The following is a 17,895-nucleotide window of genomic DNA, read 5'->3' as shown; positions in this document are numbered from 1 at the left end:
ATTATATGCTATGATATGCTATGATATGATATATTATATGGTATATATGATATGATATTAATGATATGATATGATATGATATGATGTGATATGATATGATATGATATGATATGATATGATATGATATGATATGATGCTATACTAAAGAATAGAGACAGGATACAGACAGAAGGGTAAAAGATGATAATGAAAAACTCGTGACTCTCTCCTCAGAGTCCAACACAGCTTGGCCATCATTGGCCAATAGGTAAACAATCTCCAATCACATTCCAAAGCAGCAAAACACAGGAGAAGCAAATCAGATAATTATTATTTCCCTTTTTCCCTGAGGCTTCTCAGCTTCCCAGGAGAAGAATCCTGGGCAAAGGGATTTTTCAGAAAACGTGACAGTGACACCAGTTCATCTGCACACACTGATGTATCAGAGGGAAGCAATCATTAGAATGGCTTAGGAAGGCACTGCAGCCTCAGTAGAGCCACTCTGGAGCCAGGCTTAGGGCAGCAGGGAGGTTCTGATGGTTCTGACAGTGGTTGTGCATGCACACTGTGGTTAGAGACACTCTCTGAGAGAAAGCCAGGGGGAATCCTGTGCTTGCCTCAGTTTTCAGGGAAAGCCTGAGATGCTCTAGATAAGGAAATCTACTGGGAGCTGGATAAGGCTGAATAGCTGCACTCTTTTCTGTAGCATCTTGGGATGTTTTTCAGGAACACAAATTCCTGGACCTCACTTCTGATCCAAGATCAATACTACCAGCTTCCATTAAGAAGTGCTGCAGCCTTGCCAGCAGTTAAATTGACAGTCTCTCACCTGAAAGGAACTCGCTCGCCTTGAAATTGCTCCACAACCACAAACCTGCTTTCACTCATGAGAACGAATGTAAAAGCTGCCAAGGCCAGTGGAACCCTCTCCTTTTAATTTTCTAGATTTGCATAACTCTGGGAATCTATGCTTAAAGCCTCGTGCTGTTTCACAGAGTTCTTTGTCCTAACTCTCATGTTTTGGCTGTCACTGTCTTACCCACTGAAACCAGCAGTGAATGCATTGGCTGGGGCAGAGAGCAAGGACCTAAAATATTGATGGAATGCCTAGCAAAGAGAAACTCTGAATAACTCACAGCACTTTCCAAAAATAACAGACTAATGTAAATGTATCTCACAAAACTACTGCTGACCCGAATCATACAATTCTTCCTGACCCCTTTGGGTCACCTGTGATTTACCTCACACATCACTGTAGCGGACGAGAACTTCTACATCCTCCAATAAGAAGCCACTCTAAGTTTTGTGACAAACTTCACAAGAGAATTTCAGAAACTTACTTATTTTTCATCCTTCCTGTGTTCTGTAGCATGCTCAACCAAGTCATAATTGTGGCTACATCCAGAAAAAGATATTTTTTCTGCTTGATTTTAAACTCTGGTTTAAATGTGGTTTTGGAAACTTAGCCATCTGTCTAAATTGATCGTAAATAAATTGTAAATAAAATTGTAAATCTGTCTAAATTTATTTATTGCCCCCCAGTGTAGCAACAGCCCTGTGCAGGCAAACCCCCCAAAATTACTCTCTTTAATTTTCTACTTACATATTTTCCTTCAATAATTCCTTTATAAAGTATTTTTGCTGGAGAGGGAAGCTGGTTTCCTAGCTGTTTGCAAGATTTTTTTAAATTGCTCTTCTGCTGTTTAAAAAATCCAGATGTTTTTGCAAAACAGGTTTTTGAAGGCATTGGGGTCACGTTTATAGCCTCATGCAATCAGAGTGCACCACTTTACTTAGAAGCTAGAATAAAAAAAAAAAAAAAAAAAAAAAAAGCCAATTCTGAGAAGTTTATCACTGGCCCAGAATCAAGATTAATTTTGTCTTTCACTTGCATCATCACCACTAGTAAAAGCTCTGTATAGCCTCACTGGTTCTATTCAATTATTTGCAACTACATTTCCTTCAAACCATGGTGCTCCCATTCTTTACCACTGCCAACAGGTTTCCACAGGGGAAACAAAAGGAAGCTTCCTGTGTATCTCTGCAAGTGATTACAGAAAGGAGAGAACCTGCTCTACATCCCAAACTAGTGTCAGTTCTGCAGGAGAGGCTGAAATAAAAAGAGACTATTTCTTATTTACTTAGTGCTATCTAGGCCAACAATATGAACAGCTCCCTGGTTATATTCAATTTGCTCACACAAAAGAAGAAAAAGGGCATTTCTTTGAGAGCAAAATAGCTCTTTAAAATTGTTGTTATCACTCAAGTTCTCCATAATTCCTCAGTGAGCTCTTTTCCACAAATACAAACCTTATATTTCTAAGACTTGGCGTAATCATTTATGTGCATTACCTATTTTAGCCTCTCGTTTGTTGTTTGATCATGAGATAAAGTATTTTCCTTATAATTTTTTGTGGTAAAAAATTGTGAGGTAAAGCATTGGGATTTTTCTGAAGTGCCTCAGAAGTATAAAGAAATATCTGCCTACTTGGTAATAAGAGTATTGATAAGAAAAATGCAGCTACATAAGTATTTGGAAACAGGCACATCAAAGATCTCACAGAAGCTAATAAATCTGGTGTAACATTAAATAGTAATATTGCATATACACGTAGATACCAATGAAAGCCAGGATAAAACAGATTTCTTGTTAAAATACATTTTCTATGAGCTTGGATCTTGATTTAGTAATAAATAAATAATAAAATGTGTATTGGTTTACTACTATTTTACTATTTTTTTACTACTATTTACTATTTTAAATATAATAAATTACTGCATAATTCATAACCATAAACCAGGATTTTGCCATTTTTAACCATACATTTATTTTCTGTAAAGTGTTAATGCGTGGTTTGAAAATAAGTAGAACAAAAATTCAAACAAAAGTAACATGACTGATCAAAGGCAAAGGGAAGGAGAAGAACTTCCTGAATACTGCCACCAACTCACAAAGAGTTAATTGTCAGAATTCCCAGTGTGACCAATGGAGCTGCTTTGTGAAAAACAGACACCAGAGATTTCACAGCACAAATATTAAGCAGTGACACAGAGATGCCTCTCGAGTCACACTGGAAGCAGCAGAGGGGCTAAAAGGCTGTTTGCCTGCTCTCCTGAGCTTTGCCTGCTCTCCTGAGCTTTCCTATGCTGACTCTGGAGGGCTGCAGCATCCTGACCATTAGCATCACCAGGATGGAGCAGCTGCCTGAATCTGCTCCACTTCCCCACTTTGAACACACCAGATACATGCCCAGAAGGGAATACAGAAAGTGTTGGGAGGGCTCTCAGAAGGCACATTGTGGTGAGGCACAGAAGCAGCCAGAGCCTGAGTAAATGACTGGCCAGAAGCAGAGTCAGGAGGTTATTTATTACCTGATGCTTCCCAGAAAAGCCTTGTGGGAAATGACCACGTCATCATGTACATTCAGTGCAATGTGTGTGTTCCTGAAAAATTACTATGGAGAAAGCACATGGAGCTTTAAAAATCTTCCTGGGAATCCCCATAGTGCCTTCTTCCCTTTAAAGCAAGGTAATTTTGCTGCCTCTGCTGAAAAGATAAAAATATTTGAACAATAGGGCAGCAGAGATTGCTGATCTTCACTCTCATATTGCAGTCCAGCCCTGAGGAATCAATCCCATAAGCAGTTACTTAAAGTCTGAGAATGTTTCATAGGCTGGGCAGCATGTAAAGATTTTTGGGAATTGGGCAAGACACAGATGACCATGCAGGTGGAAATTGCTAGAGGGAAGCTATAGGCTTCTAGTCAGCACTTGAGGTGGCCACTGTTGTCTGTAACCCCTGCAACACCGAGGAAGGGCCACCTTCAGGAAAAAAGCTGAGTCTGGAAATTAAAAAAATAAATCCAATTCAGCCAGTCTGAGTAGTTTGTTTCCCCTGTGGAAGAGAAAGAGGGGGTGAAGAGGAAGGTTGAGGGTTGCTGCTTCCACATGCCACCCTTCACAAATAAATACTTGGAAAAGACAAGTATCTTCTGCCTCATCCAATTCCTACTTTGGCTTCCCTAGTTTCTCTTTCAGAGTAGCATTATACCATCCTGACCCTTGAAGTGATTCAAACAGCTTCTTATTTCCCTTCCCTTCCCTTCCCTTCCCTTCCCTTCCCTTCCCTTCCCTTCCCTTCCCTTCCCTTCCCTTCCCTTCCCTTCCCTTCCCTTCCCTTCCCTTCCCTTCCCTTCCCTTCCCTTCCCTTCCCTTCCCTTCCCTTCCCTTCCCTTCCCTTCCCTTCCCTTCCTTTCCCTTTTTCAGATATGAGTCTATGTTTTTTAAATTTCTGAGTTTTTTTTCTTTTCTTAGAGTCCTAGCCCATAAAGCCTTGCATTTAAGAGAACTAAGCTGTGGCAAATGAAAAAGAAATAAAGCTAAGCAAGTCACTTTTGGGAGTTCAAATTTAATCCCAAGACATTCAGACAAAGGAAAAAAATAATTTTCATTCAATTTTTAATTTTAATTTGAAAATAAACAGTTTGGATCCACCAGATTCAGATGCTGTCTTACACAAGATATGCAAAACTTATTTTACTGAATTACTTAACTCAAATACCATTGTTGTGCAGTTAGGATTTTCAGGTTGGGAAACTATCTAGAAAGTAAAAAAAAAAATACAAGAATGATCATCTGAGAGGGAGGAAAAAAATTGCAAAATCTTGTTTGGAAGTCTTAGAAGGAAAAAGTAAACAGCTTGTCACTTGCAAGTAGGGGGAAATTTTAAAGACTCTCAATGCAGAAGTCTTAACAGGCATTTCTGACCCATTTGATTTCCTGTTTTTACTCTCCAGCAGGTACATCTGTGGTCAAGGTCACCCTTCTCTTGGTTAAGGAGCATCTAATGATGCTGACATGCCACATTCAGATAGTTTCCCTTCAAAAAGGCTTCAAAATACAGCCCATTCCTTTGGATCTCTGTATTCAATTCTATGTTATGTTTTTGCAACAAGGGAAAAAAGCAGGGACAGGTACCAAGTCCTTCTGCCCCCCAGAATGCAGAAAAAAAAAATCTCCCTTTATAAATACAACACTGATGCTGACTGGCTAGAGCCTGCTTACCCTAATGAGCTTAAAATCTTATTTGCAGGGAACATCTGTCAGGGCAGAAGTGAGGTACGCAAGTGCTCTTAATCCATTAGCTCTAAATCCAGCCAAGCTCTCACACTCCTTTTTTCGAATCAAAGAAGAAAACCCAAGTGGGAACATAGAATGGAACTGGGAACAACTTCAAGAACAGACCCTATGCAATAAGCATGTGGGATTTTAATGTGAGCAGAAAAGGAAACTGACAACAAAACTGGGATCGTCATGGAAAACTCCTGAGGCACAGGCCGGTCTGCAGCTCAGGATGACACAGTGAGTTTGATTTTTTTTTTTTTTTGTGTTCTGGACTTTTGATCAAAAATAAAGACGAAGAAAAGATGGGCTGCACACCTTCTCGCAGTGAGACTGATAGCACTGCTGCAAGAATTGGTCTTAAGGCTTTGAATAAACCCAAAAGTGTTTTGCCGATTGATTCGAGAGATAAAGGAATCCCTCTGCTGGTTAAAGGTTCATCTTGCTACACTATTGATGAGTATGGGTTTCAGAGGAAGGACTACCTGGAAGAAGAGGAGGAGGATAGACTGTCAGAGCTGGACAAAAATGAGAATGTGCACCTATCTTCCAAGGCTCATTCAGATTCCCAGATTTCCAGGGAAGACAAGAAAATCGAGAGGACAGCCACAGATGCTGAAGTCATTATGTCTGAGCTGATTGAGTCTCAAAAGCACATCACTGAGTCCATAGAGATCAGAAAGCAAACCTCCTGCGAATCAGAAGCGTCGGCTTTCGTCTGGGATGACAGGAATGAAAGCAACGCAAAGCAAATCCCAAAGAAAGGAAAGAAGAAGAAAACCCATAAGCTGGCAAAGCAAGGTCAACCCAACAAAAGTAAAGAAAAGTCCATTGTGGCCCCGTGTGAGACAGAGAAGAAGGTGGACTTCCCAGAGCTGCTCGTCAAGGCTCACCAGAGTGCGTACGCCTACTTACACCCCAACCTGTCCAAGTATGAAACCATCCTGCACATGGCCAACCAGGCCACCCAGACTCAGCTCTTCCTGCAGCAGATGATCAGCTTCCTCGTGCTTCGCTTCGATGAAATCAACCAGCTCTTGGAAGAAATCGCCAACGATGGGGAAAATCTTCTCAAGGACGTAGGTGGAAATCTGGCATGGCCGGCTGAAAAGGACGATTTGAAGGAGCACCCTGATCTCCTGCAACAGCTACTGCAGTACACAGTGAACAAAATGCAGCTGGTGAGCGGGATGCTGGCCTCCCTCACGTCCAACGCCCTGCAGGAGACATGCAGCTACCTGCAGTCTGCTGCAAGCAACTTGGAAGGCAAACTGAAAGCAAAGCAGAGCTTTGATGAGCACCTGCTACGGACGGTAAAGCTGCTCGAAGCCTCAACTGTGGGGTCCTCTCAGCCCCACGGTGATGACAGGACTCTCTGTTCTGAGGACAGTGGCATTGGTGTGGACAACGAATCCCTCAAAGAGTTCAGTGCTCTCAGCCAGCATGGAGCACAGCCAGGTGAGTCCTGTGCACACAGACATCCATCCGCTGGAGCCGCGGAGCATGTGAGCATGGGCACAGCTGCATCCCATGGCTGTGCTCTTGGAAGGCATTCTAAGGATGTGTTTCATCCATCTGTGCAAAGCAGGGAAGCGACTTCTTGTCAGGGTGGAGCAGCAGAAGGCACTTCTACCATGCCCCAGCATGCAAGCTTGAGCAAAAGCCGTTCCCACAGCTCCTTGCAGTCTGATTCTACTCAGGAAGGTGAACATTTCAAAACCTGTGAATCAACAGATTTTCCTTCAGATGAGGATGAGGATGACGACGATGATGATGAAGAAGAGAGCACGCTGGGGGAGGATGATGACAGCACAAGTTTATCAGAAATGGGGAAGGATGCTCTACCGAGGTCCCTGTCTTCACCTGCACTCACTGATAGCATTCAGAGGCAGTCCATCAAAAGGACAGAGAATGCAGATACAGAAGAAATCATTCTGAAGATGAAAGATGCCATCAGTGAAAAAATCAAGTTCGTCCCAGCTAAATCCAGGCGTAAGGAGTGGATAGAGGATGAGAGTGGACGAGCAGTCCTAGCAAAGAGGCCCAGTACAGCAACAGGCAGACAGAGAAGGTTTGGGAAACAGCGACGGTCCAGGTCAGAGGAGTCCCTCAGAAGCCAGGCAGAGGACCCGACTCTCCTAGAGCTTCAGAGGACTCAAAAAGAGCTCAGCAAAAGGCTGGAAATGTTGTATAGAAAGGACAGAGCTAACAACCTGGAGTCGTGGAAATCAAGAGCAGCACATTATTTGCAAGATGATCAAGTTACGTCTAGGTCCTCCCGCAAGCTGAAGGCAGGCCTCTCAAAAAATTTCAGCATCCTGCCTAACCAGGATAAAGTCCCTTTGTTCACATCTGATGAAAATCCTGTTCTGCTGAATGAAAAGAGAGTCAAGAAGCCTGTAATAGCTACTGTGCCTAGCCAAGAGACATCAGGAGGCAGAGAAAATGAGCCTCCTGGAGCACAAACGTTGAGTGCCAGCAGCTGCACCCCCCGGCAGTCTGTCAAAAAGCTGATTGAAACCTTCAGTCCTACTGATGATCTTGCAAAAGCCAAACCTCTAAGATCCTTAGGACCAATAAAGTGCATCAGAAAATTTGGACTTCCAGTCATCCCACCCACCGCTCCCTTTCAGAGAGGCCTGGCACCTTTAAATCTTAAGCATCGCATTTCACCAGTAGAAGACACAAACACCAGTGATGTTTCTTCTAACTTTCCAAATGCCTTTCTTCCTGCACCACCTGCAGAATTAAGCAAGAAGGACACAAAGGAAGAGACTGATGAAGACACTGAGAACCTGCCACCACCACCACCTGAAATGTTAATGGACACTTCTTCTGAAAATTTATCCGAGCCTGAAGAAACTGCAAGAACAGAAGGAAGCTCTTCGGAAGATGCCAAAAAGACCACCAAACCAGAAATGCATGCTGCTAAGAGATCACAAGTTTCCCCAAAAATGAAAGCTTCCCTTCAGTCCATCGACCTGCTGCCAAGCAAAAATATCAGTGGCCCCAGTGGGGTGACTAATAAAGGTCTAAGGAGCACCAGGTCAGGGGAAGAGAAACCACACAGGTACTCCCTGGAGCTGAACCCAACCAACGTGCGCATCCCCAGCCAAGAGGAGATTTTGGAAACCCAGAGGAAAGAGGCTGCGGATTTATACAAGCAAACCCATAAAATCATTCCTCTTCAGAACCCCAGTGGGGCTTCAACCCCACTCAGCAGCAGCTCAGAGAGCAAGGGGCCCGACCCAGCCGCGCCGTCGGGGCCACGCCAGAAGCACGGCTCTTCGGACCCGCTCCGGAGCAGCGACAAGGGCTCGCTGTTCACCAGGAGGGTCTCCCCAGCGAGAACTGCTCCCTCTTCCCCGACTGAGAAAAGGCTCTTCAGCCCCCCAGCGCACCACAGACATTCTCTGCACGCTTTCAGCAGCACCCAGCCGAGCTCACCCAGCGTGCAGAGGAAACCCAGTCCCCCCTCCAGCCCCAGGGTGCCCAGCCCTCCTCTGCAGAAGAAGCTGCCCTCTCCGCCAGCACAGAGAAAACCACTGAGCCCTCCTGTGGGGCACGGGCAGGGCTCACCCACAGCACAGCGGCTGGCAGGCTCCCCAGCTCCGTTCCCCAGCACCCCCTCCCCTCCAGCCTCCCCATCTCGCTCCTACAGGGGGCCCAGGGCTGGGCTGGATGCCGGAGACGAGCACCAGCTCTCCTCCTCCAAGAGGGGCAGCAACGTCCGCTCCATATTTTGCCCGGCCACCTCTTCCTTATTCGAAGCCAGAGCTCCAGCGGCCCCCAGCAAGGGCCCTGCTGAGGGGGGCAGCCAGCCTGAGGCTGCAGGGCACCCCCAGAGGAGCAGCCTGCCGCTCCAGCAGCCCGGGGACCGCAGCAGGAGGCTGTCCCTGAGCACCAGCCACCCACAGCCCTTCGTCAGGAGAAGTTTCTCCGACCGCCGCCCAGGGGCCCAGCCTCACCTCCCAGCTCCTCTGACAGCTGGCAGTGAGCCTGCACTTCACCAGGCAAGGTAAGGAACTTGGTGACAGAAGAGCAGACCTATAGCTCCTGTTGGCTTTCTAAATTTCCAGTGGGAATTTGAAGTTGTTAAGAGGTTTCCTGGAAAGGTGTCCTGTCCATGTGCAGAAAAGATGGCTGGGCAAAGATAGATACATAGATTGTATGATCATTGTCAGTCCCCTCCAGCTGAAATAATCTGTTCTGTTTTCTTGCCTCACATTTCACTAGACAACCGGTCTGAATGAAGGGAAGAGTTAACTTTCCATGGCTTGCTCAAGCCTTACCCTTACACATAAGCTGTGACAGGCACCCTAGGGAAAATTCAGTTTTGGTTTCATGGCACAGAACTCCTCTTATTTGTGTGGGGCTAAAGGCATCTACATTCAATTCCTAAAAAGCTCTGAAGTAGCCGTCAGATTATAAACATAAGTATTTATGAGAAGATAGGCGTGAGCCAAGAGGAGGGGTGTTGTTCTACCCTCTAATCCAGTATAAACTGTTCATCTGAAAGCTGTGGGAGAATGTTTCAATTCAGCTGGCAAGAATGAGAGACAGATAATATATAGGCAAGGATCTATGTGGACAAAATTATAGGCTGGAATTTTGAACTTCTTGTGCACACTTTTAGACCTAGGTGCTGATGTCAAGTCTGCTTGCAACAACCCAAGCCCAGTTTTCAGAAGCATCCCGTGGCTACTGCAGATTCATTGCTCTGAAAAAGAAATCTAAACACCAACACATGCCAGTTCCATGTTTGCAAAAAGTGGTGGCCTGTTAATAAAAAACTGGGCTTAGCTTTAAATTTTGCCTATCACCTCCGGAAAAAAAAAAAATCACTAAACCAAAATACAAGTGGGTATTTGGGAATACTCCAAGATGTGTAACAGCCTGGAAGTACAGTGTTGTTATTCTAGTTTCTTAACATCTTAGGATGTGTAAGTCCATTAAGCTTTAAGCTTCTCTGGTAACCTTTCCACACATGAGCAGTATTTTTGCTCTTGTCCCAGAAGAGCTGCAGTTCCATGACTCATTCCCTTGAGGAGGGAGGGGGATTGCAAGATCAACCCCAAGAGGAAGAAATTGCATTTATGGGTGCACAGGCACGCAGGGCACTGTGAGCACAGGGACAGTCACAGACACTGAGGACAGATTTCCAGGCATTCCCACCCCAAAGAGAGAATAAGGACTGAGTATCCCCTGCTGCAGTAGAGAAATGTGCTGAACAAAACATGTAAAAAACACTGGGAAATGCAAACCATTTTGCATTCCCAGTTATACTATTGCATTGTAGTCTGACATTTGAATATTTCCTAAAATTCCTGTGCAGTGGGGGTTTTCTGTTATTTCTGTGTACTGTGTGAAGTCAGCTTTGTCTACTCCAGTGCCTACCAGCAGAAATAAATGTTGTCAAGAGAGTTTTTTTGTAAAACCTTGCAAGACAAAAGCCAGGGCAGTTTAATGGATGCATTTTATTTCTTTATTATAAATTGCTAGCTAATTTATACCTCAGTGGGGTGTATCATATTTCTATCATAGTCTGTCAGAGTATAGTGAGTAAAACAAAACAATTCACTGTAAATAAAATCATCCCTTTCATGAAAAAAGTCATATATCCTAGTGTTATGATCTACAAGTATTTTGGAAGAACTAAATATATCCTAGGTCAAATTCAGCTTATCATTTATCCCAATGAACACCAACAGTATTACCAGTCAGTTATGCCAAATTTATATCAACATAAGCAAAAGGGAAATTTAGACCATTAATTACCTCACACACTGATTTAAGATGCAATACACAACTGTGTGTTTTCTTATACCCAAAATAAGCTGCCTGCAGTAAATTTTATGGACCTTGCATTGAATGGCCTAAAAAGAACATCACAGCCAATGGGCTGATGGGCAGAGATGGGCTGATTCTAGGAATGAACACAGGGAAAAAGCTCTGAGAGCTCTTCACATCACTCAGGTCCTCTCCCCCTGCTCAGCACTGGGGTGGTTGCCACAGCTGCGAGCCCCACATCGCCCTGTGCAGATGCTGAGCCCTGCTCTCTAGCAGGTGCCTTAATAGACAAAGCACCACACTCTGATCCATCTTTCTCCTCCAAGTCCGTTAAACAGCCAGGACTTTCTTTGCTTTGTAACTGACAGAGGAAAATCTCAAATTGTCTAAACCTAAACCTAAACCTCCTCATTCCAGCAATGTTTGCATCTGGTCTCAAATTTACAAGCCATCACCATACAGCTGTCAGTGTCCTTTCCTTCATTCCTCCCTGGCTTTACCTCTTCCTTCCAAATGTAACAATGCCTTTTTTTGGTCTGTGTGGTGTTTTCCTGTGTTATTTTTCTATGTTATTAGCAGCTTCATTAGTAGAAGGGCGAGAACACAGAGCCAAACCTGAGATACTATCAATCCTTCACAGGAAATCATTCTGAAGACCAGTGAGTTATCCAGCGTCTCCCATGCTTACAAATTCAGGGATATATGATATATATCCCCCCACTTTTTCCATACCACATTAACACATCCATTTGATGATAAATAGGTTGCCAAAGATAATCTGGCAGAGCTTGTACGAGCAAAAAGAGACAGCTGAGTTGCCTATCCCACACATCCCCTTTTAGCAGAAACACACAAAAAAAAGAGGCAACTTCCATCTTATTTTGCAAGCTGGCATTGATGGGCATTAAATATCAGCGTTGTGCACAGATTTGTGTGTCTCCTGCACACTCATTGCTATCCTAGGAGGCAAAACCCACTTTTTCCAAGTATGTCTTCTGCCCATCCCATGTTACAAGGAATATCAGGATTTAAAACATTAGTAGCCCTAGCTAGGGTTGGAGCTGGAGCTTTTCTTTTAATCTTAGATCTTACCTAACAAGAACTTCAGCTCTCAAGTCAGTTCAGCTGATTCCCATTTGACCAGCCTGAGGCTGGATAGGCTGAGATAACTTGGCTGGTTTCTAAGCTTGGTCATTTGACAAAAATCAGCAATTATTGGCATCTCAGTAAGGCACAACAGGTACAATTGCTCTGCTCATAGAGATTCTGTTAATCTGTAGCACAGTTTCTTTGTATGCACCTTAACAAAACAGTATTTCATCAAGACTGCTGCTTTCCTAAGTGGCAGAGCAAAGAGAGAAGATAAAATGCCATTGTCTTTAACATACTGTTAAGTGAGAGCTTGAGGATGGACTGGGTTGACTGAACCGGGCTCAAAGCAAGTAGCTCAAATGAGCCGTTCTGCAGCTGGGGGATATTTGAATCTGGATTAGTTTCATGACTGCAAAAGTATCACAAATATCTTCATTTAGCAGTTCAAATCATTAAAGTCCTAGCAGTTAAGAGCAGGAACATAACAGCTTGTCTGTAGTTGAAAGCTCATTCACTTTAGCAGTGTGTACACTTAAAATGCAGTCATGATTCCCAGATAGCTCTGCAATGTTTCCCCATGCTGAGCTCAAACCACATGAATGAGCTGCAGCAGTACAGGGCACACTTCACACACTGCAGCAGGAAGGCACAGGGTGTGAAATACTCATGACAGAATCCACTGCTGTGATCAGTCTTGACACATAAAGTCCCTGTAGCCCTAGGGAGTGCCAGAGCAACCTCAAGAACATCATTTACACTTTCTGTGTCTCCGTGCTTCTGTCAGCAGAGTGAGAGTAGCAGATTTATAAGAGCAGAATTCCCCTCCCACAGTCATGCTGGTGTATGGTGGATATTTTTGCCCCTGACAAGGGGAGAGAATGATGCATCTGACTCTGTCTTATCAGAAGGCTAATTAATCACTTTATTATGCTATATTATTCTATATTATATTACATTATGTTGCATTACATCTAAACTGAATCTGCCAGGCACTCAACTCTGCACACAACTGCACAGAATGTTGTGACTGTCAGCCAACAGTCCCAACACACACACGCAAAGGAAACAAAACACCATCACTTTGGGTAAACAGTGTCTATATTGCATTCTACTTTGGCACAAACACAGGCACAGCAAATGGTAAGAATTGTTTTCCTTTCTCTGAGGTTCAGAGAATGTGAAACCTAGAAATATTCTTGGGAAGAAATTGTGCCTTGCTTTTCTCTGTGAAGAGAAATGTGGCTCAGAAATCACTGTAACCAGGCTAGGCAGATGCACATCAGAGGCAAGACCTTTCCTTTCCTTCAGCAGTCTGAAACAAGACTTTTCACTCCAATCTGCCCTTATCTGCAGGGAAACCCAGCCTCACACCGATCCCCTGTTAAACAGACAAAATGTTTTCTTCCCAGGAGAGGTCTGGAAGGGAAGAGTACAGTGCATTAGGCAAGACAAGAGTAAAATCTGCATGGTGCACATCAAGAGGGCATGTTCAGGAGGAGAGGGGGAATGGCAGGGTGTGGGGAATGGCAGGGTGTGGGGAATGACAGGGTGTGGGCAATGACAGGGTGTCGTGCAGCCTTTGTGCTTCGTGGGTTAACATGCTTTATCTAATCAGTGCTGTTTTAAAAAGTCACCAATCATTAACCTCTTAAGCATCTTTCCTCCTGCAGCTTGGAGAAGAGCCCTAGGAGAGCAGGTGACTCGTGGAACAGCTCTGGGGCTCCTGAGAGCAGAGATTCCAGCAGATCTGCTTCCCACCCCGAGCTCTTTGTCGTGGGCCAGGGGCTGCAGAGGGACTGACAGCAGGAGCACCCAGGGGCAGAGGCACAAGCAAGAACAGAGACCCCAGAGGGAGCAAACAGCCTTAGCCCAGCCTCCAGAACACAGCTTCATCTTCTCATGCAAGGAAACTGTAGGATGGCATTGCACCAAAAACCCCAGACTGGGCTCAACAGTCTAATGGAACACCAGCCAGCTGCTCCTCCTGTCATGCCATGGCTTTGCTCAGAGATCCACATGGAGCAAAAGAAACACTTTGTGGCTGGGTGAGTCTGAGGCAAATTTGGTTGATGAAGGCAGGACCTATAGCAATGTCCTTTTTTCCATGGTTTAGACAAAAGATTTTAAGAAGCTAACACAAATTAATCATTATTCAACATATTATGTATTCAGCAGGCATCACGTCTGTGTAAAATGTGACTTCCAGGAGGGAGGTAAAACCCTGAGCCAATTGAGTGTTACTGCAATTAAACATCCATCCCTTCAGCAAAGCCACCTTTTTACCCTAGGTGTTTATCAACATGCAGGGAGAGAATAATGTCATATACAAGTTAAAACAAAGCAACCCATTTTGAAGGGAAAAAATTAGGGATCTTACTTCCCAAAAAAAGCCTTTGATCTTCTAAATCACCTTTGATTACCAGATAATCTTATCACCTCTAGTTTCCAGGGTACAAGGCTTAATCCTGATTAGAGTAGTTTTGCAATCGCCTGATCAAACAACATTATAAATCACAAAGCATCTAAGGACACATTTGGAGGTTTTGTTTGGTTGTTTGGGGTTTTTTTGTTTGGTTTTTTGTTTGTTTTGTTTTGTTTTGTTTTTCTTTCCATAAAAGAAAAAATATGCCACCATGGAGAATCCTGTTCTCCCTGAAAAAGTTTTTTATTTTTTTTTTCGTGATTTATGCAGTTTGAGGGTATTTGTTGTAATTTCACTGGATAGTTTAGGCAGATTCTTGTTAATAAAAACACAAGTTATTTACAATCAATTAATCCTAAGATTTTACAGTGAACCCTAAGATTCACTACAGTCTCAAAAACTACTGGATCTTCCTTACCTAACTGATATGTCATCATGGTAAAGATGCAGCTTTTAATTAATGTAGTTTCAGTTTCATTTGACATTTCATCTACAACTTCAAGATCCATTAAAAAATGAATAAGAATCATTAGATCAGAATAAGATCCATTTTAAAAAAGGCCATTTGTATTATACTTTGTTAGGAATAGTTTAAATTTTTTCCTGCAGTTTTCATCAAGGTGGTGTCTGGGAACTGCACCTTCACACAGCATTTTTACCTTTCCTGCCCACCTTCCTGATGGGGGAATGGAGCTTCACCTCCTCTAGAACAAGGGTTGTTCTGGATACTGAACTCCTGATTTTAGTCCCGTGCCTTAACCACAAGCATCTCCCACCAAGGACAGTGTCATTTTGCACCACAGACACAGGGAAACCTTAATTATTATGTTTAAAGTGGTGGTTTGGATATAGACAAGTAGTGAATAGATGCTTTGGGTGGTCAGGGGTTTGTGAGCTTAAAGAGGCCAAGCAGCCACAGCCACACAGATCCAATCACTGTGTAATCAATCACACAGGCAGAGGCACCACCCCTGCCAAGCTGGAAAATCACCAGGAACATACTGCAAGGCTCACCAGCAGGGTAAGCTCTTCAGGTTAGCCCTCCCCTCATCAGAAATGCAGTCCTTTCCCTCCTGGGTAAGAATACAAATGCATTTTTGCATGCATTATGGGTTGGTTTGTTCTGCAGAGAGTAAGCCCCCAGAAGAGAAGCAAACCAGGAACGTGACAGCAGGAAAGTGGCACTGTGCATGTCTGAATGCAGCTCTGCAGAGGAAAACAGAGCAGAGCTTCTCCTCAGCTACTGCAATCAGTTCATCTCTTAATGGCTTCATGTTGGAACTCCCCAGCAGCCCTGATAAGAGAGTAAGAGAAAATATAAGAGAAAATATTTACATCCCTCAAGTGAGAGATTCTGCTACAGCAGCACAAGGGACAACACTTCAGCAGTCAAGCTGGAAACCTCCTCCCACGTGTGCTCTCTGGAGTCAGCCAAAGCATCTTTGCCCAAAACCAGGCTCCCTTGGAGGTGTGTGCATGGGCTGCCATCCTGGACTTCATCCCTCCCTGCTCCGACTGAGGCTGTGGTCATCAGGAGGCTCCTTGCAAACACAGGATTCTGATGCTGCCCAAAGGATGCTGCAGCAAACTCGTCATTGCATGCAGGACACAGCTTCTGGGGGAGTCATCTGCAAGTTTGTAATGTGAACTCATGGTTACATGTAGTTAAGAGGTTCTCTTTAGCCCAGTAATGTACAGGACTCTTGTAAAAAATGTGTTTACCTTTGATTTGTATTGCAAGCATGAAATTGAGAGTAACTCTAGTATGCAGGAAATGATAGTTTGCCTCTCAATTTTTTTAAAAAAATTAATTTTTTAACAGGTTTTTGGTCAACAGTTCAATTTTTTCACAAATACAACATTTCTGGGATACAGTTGTTTTATAAGACCAGGCTCAATGTAAACCTTTATTTTTTACTGATGTAAATAAAACAGAGGTTTTATATACAAGGTATGAGTTGGATCTCCCATATTCTGTATGCAACCAGTTTCAATCTTAGCCCAATGTTATACTATTGATGCATTCCTTAGTGCCCTGAAGTATAAAATGTCCATTTGTTTCCTCTTCCCCCATCCCAGCACAAGTTTGTCTTGTTTTGTGTTTTGCTGGTACATCACTTAACTTAACTTAGATTGCATTTCCATTCAACAAATATGTCTTTTTTTTGGCTACAAGACCCTGCTCTGGTCTTGTAGTCTAAAAAAAGGCACTGGCAGACCAGAGCACAAGTCAGCTGTGCTTCCACCCCTGCCCTGCCCTGGTTTAAGCCTGAGCTACCTGGCAGTCTTGCACTCAGCTCAGGGGAGTTGCTGTGTGGAACCACAGCTAACTCATGGGGCAGTACCTTGCTCCTAAGGGTTAAAATCAGAGTGCTCTCCCTGCAGTGGGGTCACATTGCAGAGGGACTGAGCATCGAGTGAAGCAGGATCAGGTTTCCAGCCAGGGCTTCTCCACAGCTGCGAAAAGAGCAGCCAGCAGCTCTGTGCTGTGCTTTATCTGCAGACCTTTAAAAAGTTGGCAGCTGCCCCTGTTTCCAGTGACACTGCTCAAATCTCAGACCTTTAATGGGGTTGTCATTTCATCCCCCTGGCATGTGAAGATGACTAGAACACTAAGGCACCACACACACGCTCCAGTTTCTTTTTCCTGACTTCAAGAACTACCTCAGACAGCCTGGAGAAGACTGAGGGGGGACCTCAGTGCAGTTACAGCTTCCTTGTCCGGGCAAGCAGAGGGGCAGGCACTGATCTCTTCTGTGTGACTGGACCTGAGGAAATTGCCTGAAATTGTGTCAGGGGAGGTTTAGGCTGGGTATTAAGAAGAGGTTTTTCACCCAGAGGATGGCTGGGCACTGGAACAGGCTCCCCAGGGCAGTGGTCACAGCACCAGCCTGACAGAGTTCAACAAGTGTTTTGAGAACCCTCTCAGGCACATGGAGTGACTCTTGGGGTGTTCTGTGCAGGGCCAGGAGCTGGGCTGGATGATCCTTGTGAGTCCCTGTCAATTCAGAACATTCTGTGATTCTGTGATTAGCAACATGGCCGAGAATGCTGTGCATGTTATCAATAAATTCAGCATATTGCAGTGCTAGCACCTCTTACCATTCAAGGCATGTCATAACCATTTATGAAGTTAGGAAGGAAATAAACCATAACACAGAGATAAAGCAACTCTTCCTACTGTTAGGTCTCATCAGTAAAGAACTGCCAGTATGTCCTGAAGACAAAACCTGCTAGATTAGCAAATCATTAATTCTTCCACATCAAATGCACCCAGTGCCACCATGACTACAGCATGGTGGAGATGCATTTTGCAGGTGTGGACTTCAAACTGTGATTTTGATCTTCCTGGGCAAGATCTTATGGGCCAGATCCACAACACCTGCAGTATGGATTAGGGGCTCACTTCCACATTGTCCTCAGGTAAAGGTGAAGGTTCATACAAACTCACAATTGTATACTGGATCATCTGAAACCTGAGGGCAGAGATC

General features: G+C 44.1%; 1 protein-coding gene across 1 annotated transcript; it reads left to right on the top strand.

Annotated features, from left to right (window-relative positions):
* The first annotated feature begins 5,405 nt into the window (after window positions 1-5,405).
* PCARE (photoreceptor cilium actin regulator) lies at window positions 5,406-13,782 on the top strand. The gene is made up of 2 exons (XM_058021560.1): window positions 5,406-9,118; window positions 13,653-13,782. The coding sequence occupies exons 1-2, from the start codon at window positions 5,406-5,408 to the stop codon at window positions 13,780-13,782; spliced, it is 3,843 nt and encodes a 1,280-aa protein (XP_057877543.1).
* The last annotated feature ends 4,113 nt before the right edge of the window (window positions 13,783-17,895 follow it).

This window comes from Melospiza georgiana, chromosome 3 (assembly GCF_028018845.1).
Source record: "Melospiza georgiana isolate bMelGeo1 chromosome 3, bMelGeo1.pri, whole genome shotgun sequence".
In the NCBI taxonomy this organism is placed as follows: Eukaryota; Metazoa; Chordata; class Aves; order Passeriformes; family Passerellidae; genus Melospiza; species Melospiza georgiana.
This window is presented reverse-complemented; position numbering and strand designations above follow the sequence as displayed.